The 22005-nt window shown below is 39.0% G+C and overlaps 2 protein-coding genes and 1 long non-coding RNA gene across 6 annotated transcripts in view; 1 reads left to right on the forward strand and 2 right to left on the reverse strand.

Annotated features, from left to right (window-relative positions):
- The first annotated feature begins 1 nt into the window (after position 1).
- The window catches only part of LOC146460403 (uncharacterized), a 22341-nt gene continuing 337 nt past the window's right edge, over positions 2–22005 (forward strand). The window contains exons 1-5 of one of the 2 annotated variants that reach the window (XR_014857630.1): positions 2–1342; positions 1614–1781; positions 2454–2660; positions 18194–18275; positions 20713–22005. The exon at positions 20713–22005 is cut by the window's right edge and continues 337 nt beyond it. This is a non-coding gene — a long non-coding RNA (uncharacterized LOC146460403). The remainder of the gene's footprint in view (positions 1343–1613; positions 1782–2453; positions 2661–18193; positions 18276–20712) is intronic. The other variant, XR_014857631.1, reaches the window with a different exon arrangement.
- Positions 8919–10446, reverse strand: LOC146460404 (uncharacterized). Its single transcript, XM_085088171.1, has 2 exons — positions 9530–10446; positions 8919–9133 (listed from the first exon to the last, which is right to left on the reverse strand). The coding sequence occupies exons 1-2, from the start codon at positions 9969–9971 to the stop codon at positions 8919–8921; spliced, it is 657 nt and encodes a 218-aa protein (XP_084944297.1). The 5' UTR covers positions 9972–10446.
- Positions 12790–17738, reverse strand: LOC146460405 (uncharacterized). 3 transcript variants are annotated; one of them, XM_085088165.1, is made up of 4 exons: positions 17116–17738; positions 15784–15873; positions 14270–14389; positions 12790–13764 (listed from the first exon to the last, which is right to left on the reverse strand). In XM_085088165.1, exons 2-4 carry the CDS (start codon positions 15809–15811, stop codon positions 13547–13549), a joined length of 366 nt encoding a protein of 121 aa, XP_084944291.1. In that variant the 5' UTR covers positions 15812–15873; positions 17116–17738; the 3' UTR covers positions 12790–13546. The 3 variants fall into 3 exon arrangements, with proteins under 3 accessions (XP_084944291.1, XP_084944290.1, XP_084944289.1); XM_085088164.1 differs by lacking the exon at positions 17116–17738 and having other exon boundaries at positions 15784–16266; XM_085088163.1 differs by lacking the exons at positions 15784–15873; positions 17116–17738 and having other exon boundaries at positions 14270–15167.

The raw sequence follows: 22005 nt of genomic DNA on the forward strand, positions 1-22005 counted from the left end.
AATTCGTGCAAGCCAAAATGCCCGAAAAAAAATTCTTGCAGAAGGAGATTAAGGAATTATTATAGAAAATACCTTTTTGTGTTTTAATGACAGATCATTTCTTCCAGAATGCCCCAAAATGGCCTCTTTAATGTTTTGAAAATCTGAATTTTTTGTGAAAGTCTGTTTTGTATGAACAACATACCAACCCCACATTTTGTGTCGTGGCTAGAATTTACCCTTACTACAACTCAGTATTTTGTTTTGTGTTTGTAACTGGTAGTAGACCCAATAATCACGAGCAATAGGTGAATTAGTTTTGAAGAAAAACGATTTTGCCAGTAAAACGCTTCCAGCATATCTGCTTATCTATAAAGCGCTTTGTAGTTTTATTCATTGGGCCACGGAGTGCTTTATGGTTAAAAAATTTAAAACACTGAGTCATTTTCAAGAAGTCCTGTTAAACGCTTGTAGGAGCATCTAGATTGAAGGGCAAGTGTTCACTTTATGATACACTTGCTAAGATGTTGGCATCTGTGGACGAGTTTGTTTCAAAATACACTGGAGAAGATCTCAGGAATGTTGTTGAAAAAGAGCTCAAACGGCGTTATGATGCCAAAATCAAGGCATTTTTTTCAAAGAAGACAAACGCAAGTGCAAGAGCAGTGGAAAAGGCGAAAACTTGTGATGATTTTGATTGGGACATTCTCATTAGAACAAATAAACTGGAAAATTTATATGTCTGCCAACTTGATCTCTATTTGATGTCAAATTTAAATCTTTGAAAGAAAGACTGTGAAAAGAAAGGGTTTACAAAGGTGAACAAAATTGAAGAAATCAAGAAACATTTCTATTCATGTGTGCATCAAAGCAGGCAGCATGCACCACATCAGAAAATTCACTTCTCGCTACCTTACTCTGGACAAATCACTGCTGCACAAGCTGTACTCCATGTTCCTCCCTGGGGTGGTACAGTCATGGTGCCACATCAAGGACCAGTCAAACTTGTGAACACCTGCCCTATAGATGATTTTTTGACCATATTCTACATTTTGATGAAGGCACGTGGCAAGTTCTTCCAGTATTCATTAAGATCACCAGAACTGTTTGCCAGTACACTTGTTACAATCTGCAATATGTTTGATGATGGAAACTTTTCAGAAGGCAAATGTGAATGGCTGAAGCTGTTTCCTGGTCAGTTTAATCTTTGACAGACTTCACAACTTGATCTTTGGGGAAATGGAGAAGAGCGGTTTGTGTCAACACGTTACTCTGCCTTGGAGACTATTTTTACAAGCACATGCTCATCTGCTCACTGTCCATCTCGTGTGAAGCAGATCTGTTCCAAAGCAGTGACTTTAAGGTATATAATATTTTTGTTTCTTCTGTATCGTTTTGTATTGTTGTATTCATAAGCTGGGTATACTTAAACTAGTAACTTAAAGCCTAGCCTCTAGTTTTTTTAGATTGTCAGTCACTTTTTTCATGTGTTCCTGGCTCAGAAGATCTGGACAAACCACTTCCCATGTACTTGACATAAGATAGTTGTGTTTTAACTAAAAGTCTTTAACTTGTTCTGTATGAATCCCTATTAAATTTTAAATACAGCTTAGATGTGATTCTTTATGTTCTAGCAATCCAGGAATTCCACCCCCAGGGTTTCTACAGGAGTTCTTGACACAGTGGATTGAAACCGACCACCAGTCAAACACTTGTGGAGAAAGAATGCCCAACCTCCCCCCAGGTGCAAGTCATTTTCTTGGCACATGCTTTGTGCAAGATCCAGTAACTGGCCAACTTGTGTGAGTACTAAGAGTTTTGCTTGAAGCTTTTAGTGTTGTGTAAATATGTTCGACATGGTTTAATATTTTGGCCTTTTACTAAGAATTCACAATATTTTGACTTGAGACCCCTTTCTTATATGAACCATCATCACAAGAACAGCAGGGGAGTGCTTAGTTGGCTATAAAACACAGTTTGTATTATTTTTTAGCCCAAAGTAAAATTAATATGTTCCGCAATTTTATTAAAGGAAGTTATTTGCCCAAGTTCTTGCTCAATATTTAAGTAACTCCTAAAGCCAGGGCTACACTTTCCAAAATTGTTGTACAATATTTGTTGATGCGACATTGTCAGACCGTTTAGCATCCATATTTGTCCAACATTTTTGTCAGATGAATGTTTGATAAGTTCTCAAACATTGCTCCAACAAATAAATTTCGGACAAACAGCAGAAGGGTATTTCAGAGAGGTGCAAAATTTTGATGTCAGTGGACATCTTTGCTCGTCAAGGGATCTTGACAGAATGTAGCCAGCTACCAGACTGTGTGGAAATCTCGTGTGAAAGGTGGGTGTCATCCTTCCCTTTTTAAAGTATAGTATTACCTCAGTGGTTCATGTATTGCAGGGTACTACATATCAAGTTATTAAGTTTGAACAATCATAATTTTGAATATTTCAATTTTACCAAACAGGTACCGTCTCTTTGGATTAACATTTTGGAGTGGCGGGCACTATAGACGCGCGGTGATGGTCAATGGAGTTTGGCATCATTATGATGGACTGTGGGAGAGGAACACGAGAGGGAAGGGACTGCAAAAATGTAGGGGGAAACCATGCACCCCACAAGGCTTCCTCCTTTCACACTGCGTTTATATCTATGAGAAGCTTTTGCAGTAAATGTATCCTTTAAGTATGTTTAGTAAAAGTACAGTGTGTATGAGAAAGGCACACATGGAAAGAATTGAATATTTTCATTCATCAGCATCATGTTATAACGAAAGTGTTAAAGAGACAAATTCTAGTAATAGTAGCACCAACACATAAATGAAACATTTCTACAAAAATATATTTAAAAGAAGCAAGATCATACATATAAGTCTGATCATATACAAAGAAATATGATTTGCATTTTAGTCATTGTGATATAAAGTAAGAATCAACATTTCACTGTGCTAATGATACTCTATCGTGCATAAAATGGAAGGGGACTGTGTCTGTAGTAAAAGAGTATCCATGTAATATTAAGCAAAAACATTAACACTCCCACCATGAAATTGACTTTTAAATTTTAAGTAAATTGAGATTATATACTACTTGAAGTGTTTGTTATGAAATATTTCATAAGATTTCTTTTCACCAACAGTTTTGAACAATTTTGAATCAATTGTTATTAAAATGTGTTAAAAAGTAAACAATCAATAAACAGACAGTACATGAAATTTGATTTAAATTATTTTAAGATGATGACCAGTCTTTTATTTAAGTATGAGGCTGATTTTACTACCAGCACTAGATACTACTTAGACACTAATTTCGTTGTTTTTGTTTAGTTTTGACCATTATGCTGTAATTTTTAGATATTTTCTCAGGGATTAAAGGTAATCATTCCAAGCTCACTCATGATCAGTACAACTCTTTAAAAATCCTTTATGTAAAGGTTTTTTTTTTTCTGGAAAACAAAGACAAAAAAATTTGTGCAGAGGGTATCAATCGAAAAAAAAAACGACAATGTAGGTCCAAATAAGTCTTTTGTTGGTGGTCTATTCGGCCGGGAATGGAGGGAAAAAATGGAACGAAAGGCTTTAAAGGAGGAATTGGAAGAGGCTGCTGAGGAAGAGAGGTTCAGGGCCATTTTAGCGCAACGTGGCGACAACATTTGTCCAAAGTTTATGATCTGGGGTGTTTGTCATCGCGGAGATCACTGTCCTCTGCAGCATCCTTCGTATAGATATCTCGTATAATCAAGAAGAGGACTTTATCAGGGACAGTTACTACGACCAAGAGCACGGCACAAACACAGAGAACAAAAGCTTTTCCTACTCACACCTAGAGACGAGAGTTCGTGAACTGGAACAGCCTAGCTCTTCGTATTCCAGCACTGCTATCACAGAGGAGACTACTGGAGATGGAGAAGACCCCATCCCACCCCGGCCAATGTCTGGTGTGTTTGATATTTGTACTTATTTCATTGAATGTTTAATGTATTAATACAAACATACTATTACATTCACTAACATACACACAAGCTTGCATGAGCTACGTTAACAACATGTAGAGAACTTATATTAGGCTAAGTAAAGGTTGTCAAACCGTGTAGAATTTTTCTATTTGACCTTTAGACTGAAAAATCGATCTCATTAGAACTTCACGCCGATTTAAGTGTGTACCCCAAATTTTGGGGTCGTTAAGTATTCATATATTCAAGCTATTGTTCTTTCTTTTGTCGAACAATTTCCGACAATAGAGCATGTTTCTGAAGATCGCAAAGCCTTTGAAGTAGGTGAGATATTTTATCTTTTGTTTTAGAGTTTTCTGCTGGCCTGTGGAAGCTCCCCTGGGAGGCTAGAAAAATGAGTCACCTTGATCACAACGACTCGCAACGCGCCGCTCCAGTATCGAGAGTTTTAAAAACAACTTCCTGTCCTGCAAACTAATAGTCCGGAAGATAAGCGTAAAATTGTTCAAATACGTGATACAAGTACCAAATTTCGCATATTTAATCCTTTTTAGGTAGGAAATAATAAGCGATAAGGATCCACTTATGAACTTAACTTATTCACTAGTTTTTTTGCAGTTAATAAGTTCTCATATGTTTCCTATAAGGCACCACAGGACACCCAATTCAAAGGGAGATGATTTTTTATTAAAAAAGAGCCATCCAAGCTATGTTTTCCTGTAGTTTTTTATTTGAAAACTTTTTCCCATAATCTAGCATGAAGCTCCGTACAATTACACGTATTTTGAGTCTGCAAAGTCGTATTTATAAAACCACAGGACACCTGACCTGTGATAAAAAAATAACTGAAGAGCCATTAAAATATACTGTTACTTTTTGTAGGTAATATTTTGATCGCAATCTCGCTTACGGCACATTCGCCTCAAAGTGTCTACAATCTTTTTTAACAACACACCGTCACGCTGTCTCATTTAAATTTTGCCTGTTCATTAAAGAAATAAACGAGCCATTTACGCTATATTGCCCTATGGTATTTGAAGGTAATTTTTTTTCACCTCAGTCTAAGCTACTGTTCTATTCGGGTTTTTTAAGGAAAAAAGTGTGTTTCTCTTTAAGTTTGGTTTACTCTTGATAGCAACTGCCATTACATGTACACAGTGCTGTACAGGGAAGGTTTGCCCTTGTACATTTACAAAGTCCCCGGCATGCCTGCTTGCAGCCGCATCTGATCAGTTCACAGCATGCTTTGGAGGCTTCAGGGAGTGATGTCCAGTGCGGTACCCATCCGTCTGAAGATTTAAGCCAGCCCCAATCAGATGCAGTGGGAAGTTCCTGGATGGAATCAAGTGAACGACCCCAGACATGACCAGCTTGAAATGCTGCTCTCCTTACATGTTGCGCCAGGGCCGCTTGGGTTGGCGGAATACTCTCTATGCTTCTGGTGCCTTGAGAAAACATGGACTGTCGTGCCGTGTTGACGTCCTGGTGGGGGGCTGTTCGGCTATACATTATAACCACGAACCGTTCCAGCACCTTAGATTGCTCCTCGGAAAGCATTGACTGTGGCGATGATAAACTGCGAAAAACTTCGGTCGCCTCGGGATAGCACTTCCATGCTTGAAATGCGGTCTTCTTACCCTTTCCAGAAAAAAATGATACCGTATCACATCCGGTAAGGGCATGAAAGAACGGTAGCCCCTCGCATTGCTGTTCGGTAAGAGAACTGGCTATCTTGTGGATTGGCAGGTAGCGCATGTGCTTGCCGACGCCAAAGGCAACCCACAGCTCATCTAATTCCAACTTGCGCTCAAGTGCGATCGCCAATACAACCACGTCTGTATCAACAGTTCGCACCAGAATCTTCTTCATACCATTCTCAGAGGCATGCTTTACATGAATGAATATACGAGTATCTGCTTCCTCGTGATTACAAGGTGCCAGGCCCGTCTTGTCTATTGTGGTGGAACTGATTACATCCACATCCGCCGTGCTTAATACCACTACATCACTTGCCTCGAGAGATTGAACACTTACGGCGAGATACTGGAATAACTCCTTCTTGTTGTCATCGAGCCTCAAAAACGACTTCCAGTTTAAAGGAATCGCTGCATTGTCGCACACACGTCTGCGAGCTCCTGTGCCTCTGGCCTCTCGAGTGCCTTGCTTGAGACTGTTTTCCAGGTAGCGATCCCACACCAAATCGATTCTCTTTACATTCTGTGCACGGTAACTGATGACGTAGGGGATAAAAACAGTTTCTGCATACTCCTTGAAGGTTTTGCACTTACCAGGCGACAGCATATTTACAATAGCCGCACCATCTAGAACAACAACATCAACCGAAGGACGCTCCAATGTTGTGTTAACTTCCACGCATGCGATAAGCTCCGATTTTTGTCCTGTGCGCATCTTGCCATTACAAGAAAGTGCAGGTGGACTTGAACTGTTTTCGTGCTTGAAGAATTCCTCGAGATTTCCCTCCCTTGCTTGGCAAGCAATATACAGCCTAGAAAAGAGGCGACAGTCACTCTTGAGATTGGCAAGTACATTACTGGTCTTACTTGATGGTCGTTTCTCTTGTGTGCCAAACAAAGGTAAGTTGCAAAGTCGTATTGTGTCAGTGATTGCTTTGGACCGCTTAGTAAGTCGCTTCTCAACATACGTGTCATACATTGACTGTCCCTTCTCCTTGGCTGCTGAAACAGCTTCCACGACAGATTTAGGAACGATTTCTTTAGTGTCCAGTACTAGGAGATCGGTACTTTCTTCTCTGAAAGGGTTTCCCATCTCGTCAATTACTTCAATCAGGTTTTGAACGTCTTTGGCAAAAGCTTTCTGAACAGATGATACTTGTTCGTGGTGACACGTGTTAGCAGGTTTCCGTACTTCATATGCACTTTCGAATTCATTCACTGCTCTCGCTATTTCTGGTCCTGCTACCATCCAGCGCCAAAGGGCTGCAGGACTTTCTGTTAGTCCAACTGCCCCACCATCCCCTTTAATCATCTCGTTCTCCTGCTCGTGGTTGTGGTCTAAAGCAATCTTGGAAAATAGGTGCTGAGATTTCTGAACAACGAACTTTCCTTGTTCGAACTCGGCGAATACTGATGGGTGCCTCTCTTTCAAGTTGACTAAATCTCTGATGTAGATGGGTAGCTATCTCGCATAATGTATTTGATCGAGAGCAAACATCCACGGAACAAGCTGTGCAAGACTCTCTACGTACATGGAAAAGTTGCCTTCTCTTATAGACCTGACGAACTCGAGAACTAACAGTTCCAATTCAAGTGCTGTTGACCAGAAAAGAACATGGGGATGTGCCTCACACTGCTTCTGCATCCAGGTACTAAAATCATCTGGTTCCCTGATGGTCTCGATACTAGCCATGTAAGCCCGTCGCTGTAAGATGTAAAGTGCGCATGCACTCACTTGATGTGCATAGCGAGATCTGGTTATGTGCACCGCCTTAAGTATAGCATCTGCCCTTCCACGGGATGTGATGTCTGCCTGGACCAATGCGCTGTCCCACCCACTGTTGGTCAACCAATGTCCGACCATCTTCAGTGAGGCCTTCTCAATGTGAAGCCCACCCATCGTCACTACATAGCTGCTCTCCCCATACGTTTCTGCCCTTTCCCACTGGATCTGTTTTGCGAGAGCGTAAAGGGGTTGGTCCATTCCAATGACTGGCGTCTGTCCCGGATTAATGTATGCGATCGCCTCCTTTACTAATTTCATAGAATGTTGGATCATTGCTTTACTGTGTGCGTTGTCTTCAAATAGGGGTAAAAGCGATGAAATAGCAGTAGGTGAGAGAGGAGCGGTTTGCAAAGAAGCAAAGTGAGCAGACCACGACAGATATTCTCTCTCCTCTATCTTTTCCTTCTCCAGCAGTTCCTCGACCTTGGTGAGCCACTGGTACTCGCTTTTCATATTTTCAGTGACGTCATCTGACTGTGGTTTGTTAGTATTACATCCTGCTGGAACAAAATAATCTTTCTTTGATTCTCGTTCCCCATAAGCCCGAATAGCAGTGTATGCTTCGGGTAGATTACACACTGTTTTCTGTTTTGGAAGGTCAGGATTTATAAGAACTCGATTTCTGTCAAAGCCACCGAAGTCATTAGTAGGGTGCTCGGTAAGAGAAATTGCGGTTCCGTGAAATGAGTCCTTTGCTGTGCGTGAACTCGGATTATGGTCAATGTTGTCCACACTTCCAGTAGTAAACAGTGACTTCTTTAACTTTGAAGGGCAAACCACGCCGTCATCTTCAAACTGCGCACAGACGCTATTTCCTAGATCAGCTGAAATTTGCATCACTCGGTCGTACGAAATAGACATTCCTTATCTGTAGAACTTATCTACTAAAGTTTTCTTCCTGGTTTCGGCGTGGACTAACAGTCCCAGATAGACGGGTAATGGAGGCTCTCTATTCAGATCATGCCTGACTCCTGAAACATCAGACTGCGGGTCCCTGTGACGTTTCACGGCGTTAAAAATCAACAGCTGAGAAAGCGCTACACCTGTAGTGGAACCCATCACTGTACCTTGCTCATTTTTGTTCATAATGCTCGAACCCTCTAATATCATGTTAACAAGCGCAAGGAGTAAGTCTGGTACTGCAGAGCGCTGACATTCGGTATCGAATGTACCATTAAAGCATTGCTTTTTCGCAAATAGCTCTTTCCTAACAAGCATTGCGGCTTTAGCAAGATACATGGCCTCACTGTCGTAGTCATGAATTTGGGCAAACTGTAAAGCTGCACCAATGTCGGTTGTAAATGCTAGCTTTACCTCCTTTCCTTCCGTATATGCGCCAAGCTCTGGTATTTGTGTGAGCAGGCGATCCTTCAACCTTGTGCTGTTTAAACGGCTAGGAACATTTGCCCCGAGCTGTTCAAGTAAATGCGAGTACGTTTTTGCCAAATCTGATAACAAAAAAACCATTGGTTTTGGAGCTTCCTCTATATACATGACAAGTTCAGCTAAAGCGATAGCCTCCAAGGAACTTTGAGGGACTGATGTTTCTAACTCGATTATAAAGAGCTGTCAGACATGGTGCATGGTAGTATGCATCCTGTGCATGCATATCACCAGCTGACAACTTTGACAATAGCTTGTGGTCTTGAAGCTTTGTGGCTGCTGCTCTAACATTGCTATCAATAGCAAGCGTCGCTGCTCCACGAAGATTCGTACCTGTTATGAAAAATATTTCGAATTATCTAAATTACGAATTGACTTGATTTTATTACCGTTGCTTCTTTTATGATCTCACTCTTTTTTTCAGTTTTAAGTTTAATAGATATCATGTCACATGTTTAATTTACACCAGGACTATCAGTGATTTTATGTGATTATCGACTCAGTTTTCTAACATGTTTTCAATATTTTTAATCTGTGATGTCATGCAAAATGCAAAGACAACTACTTTGACGGTCTTTAAAAGAAAAGAAGCGAATATTGACTTGTTACAATTAATAAAAATTAACGAATCGTCTCTACTTGTAAATTTTCTCAGATATTTCACCCATCCAAGTTGCCGCTTTTCTATTATGTGTTGATTTCCAAAATTAATTATCATGTGCTCCTTACCCAATTCATCACAAAAGAAACATCGCTCTGTGCCATCTTTTGTCGAAGGCTTGGATGTTTCCCCATGGCCAAAGGTTGTATGTCTAGTTTTGACCGGACTTGGTTGTTCCGAAGTCTCCTCGTCCGATTCCTTGCTGGCCTCAGCATGCTTCCTTTTCTGAGCTCTGGTCAGCTTCGCACTGCTGCATTTATTAAAGCATGTCTTGTGCCAAGAAGCTTTGTTAACTCTCAGTCCTCCTCCATCGTCGAGAAGAGACAAAGGCACTTGAATTGGCCATTCGCCAGCTTCTTTAAACTTTGGAAGATTTTCGGCCAAACTTTTGTATCCAGATCCACGATCTTTTCTTTTATCATACACTGGAGAAACAAGCTTTTCAGTTGTATTGTCAAGCTGGCACAAAACACACAAATCCCAGTTAATAGAAAACCTCGTGCGATCCATATTCCACCTTAAAACAACCTGTTTGTACGTGCAAAATCAGTCAGGCGTTCCTTGCTCACACCAACAAAATCCGTCAGGCGTTCCTTGCCGCTTTTCACACGATTTTTATAATTTATCATTTTAAACGGGCTAAAAAGGACTGTTTGAAGTTAATTGAGCAAAATCTAATTCTTACGTTTATATTTAGGCATTTTGGGCGTATTTTCATTAGTTTTTGGTAAAGATATGGCTTTTTATGAGCCCGCTGTACGGAGCCGCTGACCGCTGCTTGAACACGTCTTAAAACACATGCTTATGATTAGGATCCAGATAAAGTCTCAACGGAATGTTAATCTACAAGGTAAAAGGAACTTATTCCGAAAATTTCACACTTGTATCACTAATTTGAACAATTCCGCTATTTTTTGTCGCTAATCTTCCGGACTATAACGAATAATCAATAAACAAATTTTGTTCGCTAAACGGATACATGGATTTGCCGATTTGTTTGTCTGTCATCTTGAATGACAGCGATCTATAACAGATTCTCGCTTATCAGCTGAAAGTTAGAGAATCGCAGAATATAAAATGTCTAAATGTAAAATGTAAATAAGGTCAACTGAAAAGAGCGCGTGCCTACATAGGCCAAAGAGCCAATGTTATTGTTTGTCAATGCGCCATTAAGTATAATCAGAATGCGACTTCCACGCTGAGTTTCTCTTTTTTTTCTTCCTTTTTTGGTCTGATATTTTGGAATCTCTTTGCTAGAAGCGAAGCAGGTTTTTTTAGAAACATAAACTTAATTACGATCGACCACGTCTTCACTCGTAACAAACAAAGCGCACAACATCAAATACCAGTTTGCTTACGGTACGTGAATTACAATTGGAACTCTTTTGACTCTTTCATAGCTCCTAAGGTGCTTTCTTTAGGGAATACAAATCAATGTTTTAGCTTTTTGGTAAAAAAAAGTTATCATTAAACAGATGGTATTGATTTCCACGCGTCGGGAAGATGATGATGCCATGCACAAATTTAATTAAGCATAATAACTTCGCGCTCTAAGCACCGCTTGGCGAAAAATATTGAAACTCGGCTTACAGTGATCAAAACACCACGTTTGAGATCTCTTTTTAAAGCTCTCAAAAGACTCTTCGTTCACTGATATAAATAACAGCTTAAAGTATTTTGTGAAGAACTTAAAACCATCAAACGTCTGCAGTGATTCCTCGCAGTTCCTATTGATAACAAGAACAAAGGAATACTCTCGCAACTTCGCGGCTCAAGGCTGCCTAATTACACAATTGTTCCTGTCTTTTGAATTCGCATCTTGGTCTTCCTGCAAAGTTCTCACCTTTTCTCAACCGAGTAAAAACGAGCTAATTTCGCGACTGCCGAAGTGAATGCCCAAAGGAATAAAGAGAGCCTTCAGGCAACAAAATCCAGCGGAGTCACCCATTTCTCAATGACACACTTAAATCGGCGTGAAGTTGTAATGTCAACACAAGGATCTTGTTCTTGACAAGATCCAAGAAACTGAATAAATTAGGGGCTTTAAACTCGAGTCTTTGCAAAAAGATATGTCTTTTGCCTAGTAGAATATAATAGTTGAAAGAATTTGTTTTCGTAGTCTCAGGATTGTAGCCATACAAAATGTCTAAGTCATTTACTGAATAATTGTCACCACTTTGGTGATTCCACCACTCAACCGCCTTAAGCCAAAAATGGTGAATTACATCACAGCAGACTAACATATGAGACAGTGTTTCTACTGCACTACAGTGCCTACAGAGTGACGAGTCTGTGATCTTCATTTTATGTAATAACTGGGAGGTAAAGCAGTTGCAATTTGATCACAGTGTACACAGTGTTCTTTTCTTGGGAAAGAAAAGTGAGAACAATTCAGTGAGAACAATTTAGAGACATATGCCATTGCTTGGCCTTACCCAAGAAATCATGTCTGCACTGAACCGCACCAGTTTTTGGGGGACGGTCAGGCGGGCCTCCGAGAAAAACACGCTGAGGGACTGGACGAAGAGATGGAGCCTGCCTCAGATGGAGAGGTTGGCGCAACCAGATAGGTGTTCTTAGTACTACAATATATAACTATTAACATTTCATTTTTGTATTATATTTCGAAAACTATTATGTCTCTTTGTCACTACCACCGTCAACAGTGGCTACGTTCAAACTAGCATTATCATTATAACTATTAACGACAGCGTTGCCACTGCTTACTTTTTATAATTGAAGGAAAGAAACTTTAGCAAACCGTGCGAGCGACATTCCCTCATATTACGGTTCATCCGCATACGCACATTCACGAGTGAAAAGTAGTCAAAAACAATTTGGAAGGAACACGCAAAAAGATGAAGAGAAAATTATACACAAAAGCAAGTGAAAAGGCACACGGGAAAAAATTAATCATTTGGAATAAGGGAAAAACAATTGGAAAAACAATTTATATAAAGAATTAGAGAAAACTAGCAACTGAAAAGCCAAAAGGCAACTACCGGTTGAGGTCACATCTACGCCTTAACTATAGTTTGTCTTCAGTTAAGACAATGGTAATTATAGTTAGATATTTTGGTAAGTTGACCGCTTCTCTGTTAATTTGTTCTAGAAATTTATGCTTCCATGATCCAAAACAAAAGAATTAACAACAATTAAACCAAAAAAAAAATGAAAAAAAGGGTCAGCCCATTTAGGTCGGCCGGTTAAGGCACGAAACCTGAAGGGTGACCTGTCCGAGCGCAAGGCCAGAAAACTGGAGTAACGCCGGAAGAAAATACTCCAACCGGAAAACCGGACGAGGGCCAACAACTACCTGTAAAGAACAGGCAAGAAAACCAGTTCAAAAAGAGAGAAAAGCACGGTAAAAAAGAAGTGGCTACCCCAGGTTATGACAGGACGTCAAGCATGTAGTCCCTGGGAGGGTTTCCACAGAGACACCGCAGAGTTATACTTACAAAGATATCCTGACTTGCTGGTCACCAGAACTTGTGTCTTCTTACCAAAAGGAATACAGGCGACTCCCCAAAGGACTAAACCCACGAAAGCAACAACAACACTTTATTTAAAACAGACAGTAACAAACGTTATCTTTAGCGGTCTAATGCTTTTTTTTAGTTTCACGACTGTGAAGTACTCCTGACATTGCCATCCCAAAAAAATGTACCGTTTCCCATCGCCCGACTGAACCCATTAATTTCGAAAAGTAAAAAAAAAAACTTCGTTCTAGATTCACAAGTCAAACAACCAAATATTTTAATTTACAAGCACACGACCTTGTTTTATTAACAACAATTGGCATGATGTGATGTCCTTGTCTTTAATTAAAATCGATACTACAAACAAGGAACGAAAAAGAACACGTTTTCGAGTTGACTTTTTAATTAGTCTTTCTTACTTATCAGCCTGGCCTTCTCTGGAAACCAGACCCCTTCAAGTGTTCATTCGTTTTCCTTCTTTTTTTTTTTGCCCGACGGACCGACCCACCATTGCATTGACGGGAAACGGAATTTTGTATTGGGATGGCCCAGGGCCAATGGAGTTTATCAGTACCTCAGGAGCAGATGCAGCCGCAGGTGTTGATTCTACAGGAATTGGAATCTGAGTATCATGAGGATGACAATCTGCCACACACTCCTCAGGCTGATCCTGCAGATTCCAATTCCTGTAGGATTCCATAATTGAAATGAGTTCATCTTTGTTTGGTCGATGCTTGCTGTTATTGATGTCGGTGAAGGGAACACCGGCAGGCCACCAAACAGGTTTGCACATCTCTTTTCCCCATCCAGGGCGTCAGATCTCCCTACATGAAAACATACCAAATAAATAAAAGTCTAAATCTACTACTAACTGATAACGGCCAGGAATATTTTAACTCTCAAAACCTGAACTTCTATTTGATTTTAAAATTAATGCAGTTCTAAGGAAACAACATAGGGTTGAAAAAGATTGACTATGGCAAATTACCAAGACCGATAAGTACATTGGCACCTAAACTCAGTATGAAATGCGCAACTACCTTATTTTGATAACATGTTAATACATGGTTAATACCCTGGTAAATTACTATATCCACAGTAATTCACTCACAATAACTTATAAATAGAGTAATATATAAGATCTTTACTCATTGATAACTCTAAGCTAGGGCGTTTATTGAAACAGGATTGAAGGTTAATCCAGAACTGAAAAAGTGAGCTGCAAAGCACGCACAATAAAATAAGTTAATCTAAATTACAGTGGGTGCGAAGGAATAAATGACTGTGTGCTAAAAAATGTTAAAACTACACTTAATATGAAAACATTACCATTTTTCATTACAGCTTTGTGGACCATTTTTCGGAGATCCCGAACCCTGGACAGGGAAAAGTCTTGATGGCTGTCATCTGCATCTCTATCGGCGCTCCCTTCACCTTCACCTTGTTGTGCTGTAGGAAAAATAAAGAAATGCAAAATTAAAACCTGTGTCTGGCAAGTAGGAAGCAACACAGTATTTATGTGCCTGCTAATGATTGTCATTAAAATGTTATTTACACGTAATATATTGAGCATTTAAAAGACCCTAGTCAGCCTCTGCCATTTTCGATGCCATCGAAATTATTGATATTGCATGGTGAAGCAAAGTCTTATTGCCCGGTTCATACGTCGAACTTTACATGAGCGGAACCTAATCATTTGGTTCGGCGCATGTGAAGATCGACGTATGAATCAGTTAGGATCGACAGATTTTTATTTGGGTCGACCCGCCATTCTATTGGACTGCGCCAGTCAAATAGATAGAACGGCAAAAGTTCGACTTTGATTCAGACGTTGCACTTTTACATGTGCCAAACCAAATGGATACGTTACGTATAAATTATATAAATTATACCTATCCCAGAGTTCTCCGCGTTTCATCGACTTGGCATGCGCAATAGACTTCATTCTGAACAAGATGGCGAAAAAAGAGGAATGTGCTTGTTCTTCTTGTTTCAAAACAACTAAATATACTTGGCTGAGATGCGAAAGATTAACAAAGAAAAAAGAATCTATTCTTGATGTGCACACGCACTTCAAACCGACAGAAACTTTCCAAAACGGGCTATATCAAAGGCGAAGCCTCAAGACTTCTCAGAACAATATCTTTGAAGAAAACTTTACTCTATTCAAACAGCGATTACGCTACAGAGGTTACCTCGATAACCTTATAGATAAAACTCTTTCAGAAGGCAAAAACATTTTGCCGTTTCTTACGGAATACCGCCCTTCTGTGCCTAACATAAAACAATTCAGATGAGTAAATGGCACTTGATAGGAAATCAGCCTCTGCCAAGAGAGATCTACAAAGACCCTTCCCTACTTTCATACAGAAAAGGGAGATCTTTGAAAGACCTACTCGTAAGAGCAAATTAGCTTTGAAAATCATATTCTTCCTATCTCGACCACTAGGAGCCGTGTTTGGCCTGTCTTCATTATTTTACCAAACAAGCTCTTCCATTTCAGAATTCATCTTTTCCGCCATTTGAGTCTTGTTGAGTAAAAACAGCAGCCGCTGACCACGAAAATCTACTTTCTCACTTTAGCTTTAATTAAGTTCGACTTCAGTTAGGTTTGACGTCTGAATCAACTGCTGAACTTAATTATTTAAAGTTCGATGTATGAACCGGGCCTTAACTATAAGTTGTGTTCCTGAAAATATGTTTCATTATCTTTAGTATTTTCACAGTGATTTCGTTATTTCGACATGCTCCGAATAAAATATAATAGCCAAACTCTCGCATATAAATAAAAACAAAGGTGTGGCTGACTAGGCCCCTTTAATAGAATGCTAAATGACCCTTACCAAATTGACTATCTTCAGGTGTTTTCATGTGCCTTGAAAAGGCTTCCTGCACCTTTGCATCCCCTTTAATTTTTTTTAATCCTGGAACATCTGAATGTAGAATAGACACAATCAAATACATTTTCTAAGGCACTTGCATTCCACGTAAATTAACTTTCACATGAAGGTTAATGTATATACGTGTATGTTGTACTGATCACTGAATTTCTTGAAAATGTAACTTTTGATTTCTTGATATGTGGGGTCGACGTAGTCCTATTCGGCTAACGTAATGTTGTGCCCAATTCAAATCCTTTGGGAATAAAATGTTTTGTTCTAAGTATTTCCATATCATTTAAATGTGATTGCTACATTACTGATGCAAATGCAATAAACAGAGAATCTTAAACCTGGGGGGTCTGAATTGGATACAACATTGGGTTAGCCGAATAGGTCTATTGATGAAATGCTTAAATCTTATCATACTTTTGACTAACTAACAAAGATCAGTTTTTGACAAATCAAAACTCCAAATTATCTCCCTAATTCATGACGCGACATTGTTAAAGACTGAGACCAGACACGTTTGGGCTGAAAATAAAACTTTAATTAATTACAAGCTCATGTGATTGTCCCCTGGGAGGGCGGGAGGGAATAACAAACTGTCAGGGGATCACACGCGGCTGAAGCAACGAGCTAATTAAGCACGAGGTCAAAGAGACGCAAACATGAGACGATGGCGCAACGCCATCTCCGTCAATAACTAACCTATTTGACAAATCAAAACTCCAAATTATCTCCCTAATTCATCATGCGACATTGTTTAAGACTGAGACCAGACACGTTTGGGCTAAAAATAAAACTTTAATTAGTTACAAGCTCGTGTGATTGTCCCCAAAAGTATTAAAAGATTTGCCCAAACGTGTCGTGATTGAAAAAGAAAAAAAAAAAGGAAAAAATGGAATGATTGGTAATGATAAAACTCTTGCTGTGTATAAAAGCTGTGTATAAAAGTTTAAGTATATGCGAATATACAAGCTAACCAATGTATATAAAGAAAGGAAAAAAAATCTAATCTCAGCGGTCGGAAAGGGAACTTAAGTGTTTATGAAAAGGCCTGCAGCCTAATGTCAGCCACTTGTGAACGAGTAAACAGGGGCAAAGATAAATAGACTTGGTTAGCGTCAGACCGCCAATCTCCGTGGAGCTCTGCCTCGTCAGAAACTGTGTGGGGATCATGGAAATGCTCGATAATCGTTTCTCTATTTGGCTTATCTGCGAGCTGCTGAATGATAACGGTGTAACCCGCGCAGAACTCGGCAAAAGAAAGGTCAACATAAAGCTTTGGCTCACCTGGTGCGTAGATGTGTGGCCATTGTTGTGGGTTTGTGATTTTCTGTGGCGCTTTCACATCACCCAGGGACTTGTTATTTGTGGCTGTTTCAGAGGTTTGAGTTGCGCCGCCAATCCTGCTTTCGAGTTAGGCCAACTGGAGGCGCAATTCAAGTTTTCTTATCTTGCGATCTTGATTTTCCTTAAGGAGTTGAAGGCAAGTGATTTCATTGTCGCAGCCTGGGGGCGTTCCGGCTTTAATGTGCTCTGGTAAACCCGGTGGAAAGTTGAAATTTGGAGTATCAGGCGTAGATCCAGAAGGACGCGTCTTAGAAATAGCCCCTTTCTTGTCCTTTCGTTCCGTCTTCTCCTGCTTGTCGTTAATTTTGTCAATTTTAGGCTCGGTGGTAAAGAGCTGTGACAATGTCGGGTCTGCTGGGTCGAGCGATGGTAGATCCCACGCGTAATCGGGACTCAAATGACGAAAACTGCTGCGTGTGACACGAGGCTGTTTGGCATAATGGCTTACCGGCGAAGAGCGTCGAAACCTTGATGGGAGAAATGGAAAAAGAAGGACAATAACAAACTGTCGAGGGATCACACGCGGCTGAAGCGACAAGCTAACTAAGCACAAGGTCAAAGAGACGCGAACATGAGACGATGGCACAACGTGATCTCTGTCAATAATTAACCTACCTTAAACTGGTAAAGTAACCTGTTGCAATCCAGAACTTCCCTTTACTGAATGCCAGACACAGACAAGGCAAGCCCATACAAGTGTACTACTGGAGCTCCTTCATCTGAAAGCAAAAACAAAATAAATCAAACTATCAATAAGTTGCTGTATGAAACTCAAAACCATTAAAGCTCATGAAGCCTTTTTGTACTGCATTCCTTCTTGACAGGCAAAGCTTTTATCATTAAATAACCTGGAAAAGTTGTTATTAGACTGTGTAATTCCTGCAAACATCTGTGGATTGAATTATTTACGGACAGCTTTTATTATTATTTAAATCTTACACAACAACGATAACAACAACAACTATAACAACAATATTTTATTATTTGCCAATAAATCCTTAATTCCCTGGCTCCGCAGATAGCAGTGCTAATCGTGGCAGGCCAGGATAATCAGTAAAAGAGGAAAGTACACACGGTAAAAACTATGGATAAGTAAAAAGGTAGGTAAATACGAAAACAGATTAAGTCCACGAAATAACTATGTAATTAATTTAAGTTGGCAAGGCATTATGTGGTGAAAGGTAAATAAATGAGGCAAAGTGAATTAGGTAGGACAGTCGAGACAAGGGAGACAGCTACTAAGAGTATTTTCTAACTTTTGAGATTATCGATCTTAAGTCTTTGTAAGCATTATGTGTGAACAGACATAATGCTTTGTTTTATGGTCATTTTGACAACAATTTCTTAGACTGTACAACACTCGATAAGTCCTTCGTTAAAATACAAAATTAAGGTCGTCCAATAGGGAAAAAAACAATTTTAACATGTTTAGTTAGTGTACTTTCAAGGAAAGTTAGTTTCTTCTACGTATCCATCATTTTATAACAAAATTGTGACTTTTATCTAGCTTTCTCAATGGTTGCTATGGAAACCAGCTTTTTTCTCAAATTTTGCATTTCGACAGTCATTCACTAAGAATTTGTGATTTCATCACAACTATAAAAGAGACCAGACTGAAATTTTCAGTGTGTTTGACATTAGCAAAGCTGTGCAACCTGCCACTTTGGTGAGATTCAGATCAATAACTAAAGAGTTCGGAGGGTTTGTTTGAAGCCATGTACACATATTTTGGGGTAATTATTTTTTACCAGTATGAAAATTGAAATATGTGCAGTAATAAGCTCAGAGTAGCAGGTTGCACAGTTCTGGATATTTTTATTCTTCATGCGAAGGATAAAGCATTTGTCTTTATTGAGATTTCTTCTTAACCTAGTTTTGAACCACCACAAAATGGGTGTGGTCGGTATTTTGGGTGTGGTTCCTCAAGAATTTAAATCGAAGGCTCCTGTGAGCCAACTCGTGAGTGCAGATGACACATCAGTAATTGAAATTAAGACACTACACTACATTGAAAGCTAAAATAAATTATATCTTTGCCCGATCATGGAATGAGAAACAACCATTCTTGTCCTAAAATGATTGTAAACTTATTCCCTACATATCGAATAAGGTTATTCTGATGCGCCGATTAAAAAATTTTACGTGTTTTTTTATCCAAAGTACATACCAACACTTCACTAACTGAATTTTTAAATTCAATTATTTTTAAATTCAACTATTTTTAAATTCTCAAAAGACACAGCTCTTTGTGGAAAAACGAAAAACTTATTACTTTGCTCAGATTTAACAAAAAATCTTCATTCTTGCACTAAAATGATTGTCAAATTATGCTATACGGAAGAAATATTCTTGTGTTTTTCCCACTAATGGAATTTAAAACTCTGCAGCTCTTTCAAAACTACTAAATAAAACTACAAACCAAACAAAAATTTCTTGTCCGTTAATGTTTGATTTCTGTTGTTGAAACTATCGAGCATCCCTTAGAAGTTCCTCTTTCCATTTGCCATTTCCAAGAGGTGTGTTTCCCTTCCAAAACGAAAAATTCGCTAATTTCTACCAGTGCCAGAGTGAAATTCCGCTACATTACGATTACTCATCACGATTTACCATCATGTCAGTCTGCCAGTAAAATTATTCTTTACCCGGATGACACTGTGATTTTTTATTCATCGACTAATCTGTCTAACCTTGAAAGTAAGTTAAATTCAGACTTGGCTACAATTTCCAACTGGTTGTCGAGTAATCTGTTGACCTTTAATACCTCTAAATGTAATTTCGTTATTTTGGTAACTCACGGAAGCTTAAACTAGTCAGTGACGTCTCCCTTTAAGTACATTCCTCTGCTTTTGATAGGTCTGACTCGTTTAAGTACTTGGGAGTGGTTACAAACCAAACTATGTCGTGGTCCGAGCACACTGACACTATCAGTACAAAAATCAAAGGATTGGAATGATAAAGAGAATAAGACATCTTCTGCCTCTACATACTAAGCTAACACTATAAAACTGCTTAATCATCCCACTGTGTGACTATGGAGAGATAGTGTGGGGGATAAAAATAACGACATGCTTATAGGTCAGCTGCAAGTTCTTCAAAACAAGGCAGCCAAGGTCCTGCTTAATTTGCTACTAAAAAGTTAATCAGCCGAGGCACTAGATTGTCTGAACCTAAGACCGTCTTAAAGAGACGACACTTCCATCGCTCTATTATGATACAAAAATATCTGTCGGGGGAAATTGATTTTAAATTTGACGTTAGACGCAATAGTAGTTTTCATTCTAATATAACTCGTAGAAGTAATGATTTACACCTTCCTTGCGTGTGTACCAATTGGGGAAAAAAACTTTCATTATTAAGCCTCTAAGGACTGGAACAACCTAGACAATGACATCAAAAACAGCAAATCATTGTCCCTTGTTAAGGGAAAGCTTAAGATTGTGAATAATGCACTTTCTGATTGTTTAGCTATTTTTAATTCGTTAGATATTGTGAAATCGTTTTTAGGTAATTTTATTTTTTATTTTTGTTAAAATGCAGAGCCCCAGTGAAAACCGCCAAGGCGAGTAGGATCCCTGGATAAATATCATTATTATTATTACTCCTTCACTGTAAATGTGCCTGACAGTGAACAACACGAACCAGCCATCTAAGTGAAAACCCCACCAACGCCATTAAATAAGATTATTCTGATGCGCCAATGAAAACATTTTCACTTTTTTTTAAATTCAAAGTTCATAGAAGTACGCCATGTGCAGTTACGTCATGCAAATTCATGTCCTATAGTCCGAGGCTAGTGGATTTTGACTATTACTTGCCTGAGTGAATAATAATAATAATAATAATAATAATTTTATGAATTTCTATTGCGCATTACAACATGATCATAATACAAATATATAAAAATACAAATGTAAATGAAAATATAAATATATAAATACTATAAAAAGGCTTGTCTAAGAAAATAAGTCTTGATTGCCGTCTTGAATTTATTAATTGAATTTAGGTCCCTGATCTCACTAAAAAGCTCGTTCCATAATTTGGGGGTGGCCACGAAGGATGATCGGTCTTCGAGAGTCTTGTGAGACTTCAATGCAAGATAGTTTAACGTCAAAGACTTCGTTGAATGCAGGCAATATCTACTTAATGATACATCTTTAATTGAGATTAATTCGCCAATGTAGACGGGCACCAGACCGTGAATAGTTTTAAAAGTAATTAAAAGCACTTTAAAGATGATTCTATATTTGACGGGCAGCCAGTGCAATGATTTTAGGAGCGGCGTTACATGGAAGTATTTGCTTTCTTCAAAAATAAGGCGCGCGGCCGCATTTGGTACCCGCTGCAACTTATGTAGGTGGCAGTCAGGCACACCATACAGTAGACTGTTACAATAGTCAATTCTGCTAGATACAAAAGCATGAATCAGGGTTTCCGTGTTTTCCCTGGAGAATGTTATTTCCTAATTCTGCGAATGTTATAATGTGAAGTACAAGTGAAGTTTTTTTGGGAATTAAAATTACAAAATTACTGTAAGGCATACTTTTGTTAACTTCCAGGTAGATTTGTGTCAACCGGAAGCTGTTTTTCAAGCTCATCTCACAAAGGGAAATCTGTTGAACCTAGTATCGCATTACATTTCATGCCCGACATAAGTACGTGAGATTTTCCTTTGGAGTTCAGTCCACGCAATCTTCAAGTAAACATAATTTGAAATATGACTAACTCTTGCTAAATAAGAATTATTTCAATGAAAGCTAGTTGCCTGTATTATGTTTCATTATTCAGTAAACAAACCAAAAAGGTTTTGATCCTGTAAGAAGTATTCGTCAT

This window comes from Pavona decussata, unplaced genomic scaffold (assembly GCF_977016875.1).
Source record: "Pavona decussata unplaced genomic scaffold, jaPavDecu1.1 SCAFFOLD_213, whole genome shotgun sequence".
Classification (NCBI taxonomy): Eukaryota; Metazoa; Cnidaria; class Anthozoa; order Scleractinia; family Agariciidae; genus Pavona; species Pavona decussata.

Coding starts and splice junctions, on each gene's coding strand:
- LOC146460404 (XM_085088171.1), bottom strand. CDS start 9,971: ATGGATCGCACGAGGTTTTCTATTAACTGGGATTTGTGTGTTTTGTGC. Junction 9,134..9,529: donor TTTCTTTTGTGATGAATTGG/GTAAGGAGCACA, acceptor TTTTCATAACAG/GTACGAATCTTCGTGGAGCA.
- LOC146460405 (XM_085088163.1), bottom strand. CDS start 14,513: ATGCTCAATATATTACGTGTAAATAACATTTTAATGACAATCATTAGC. Junction 13,765..14,269: donor CAAAGCTGTAATGAAAAATG/GTAATGTTTTCA, acceptor GTTTTCATGTAG/GGAGATCTGACGCCCTGGAT.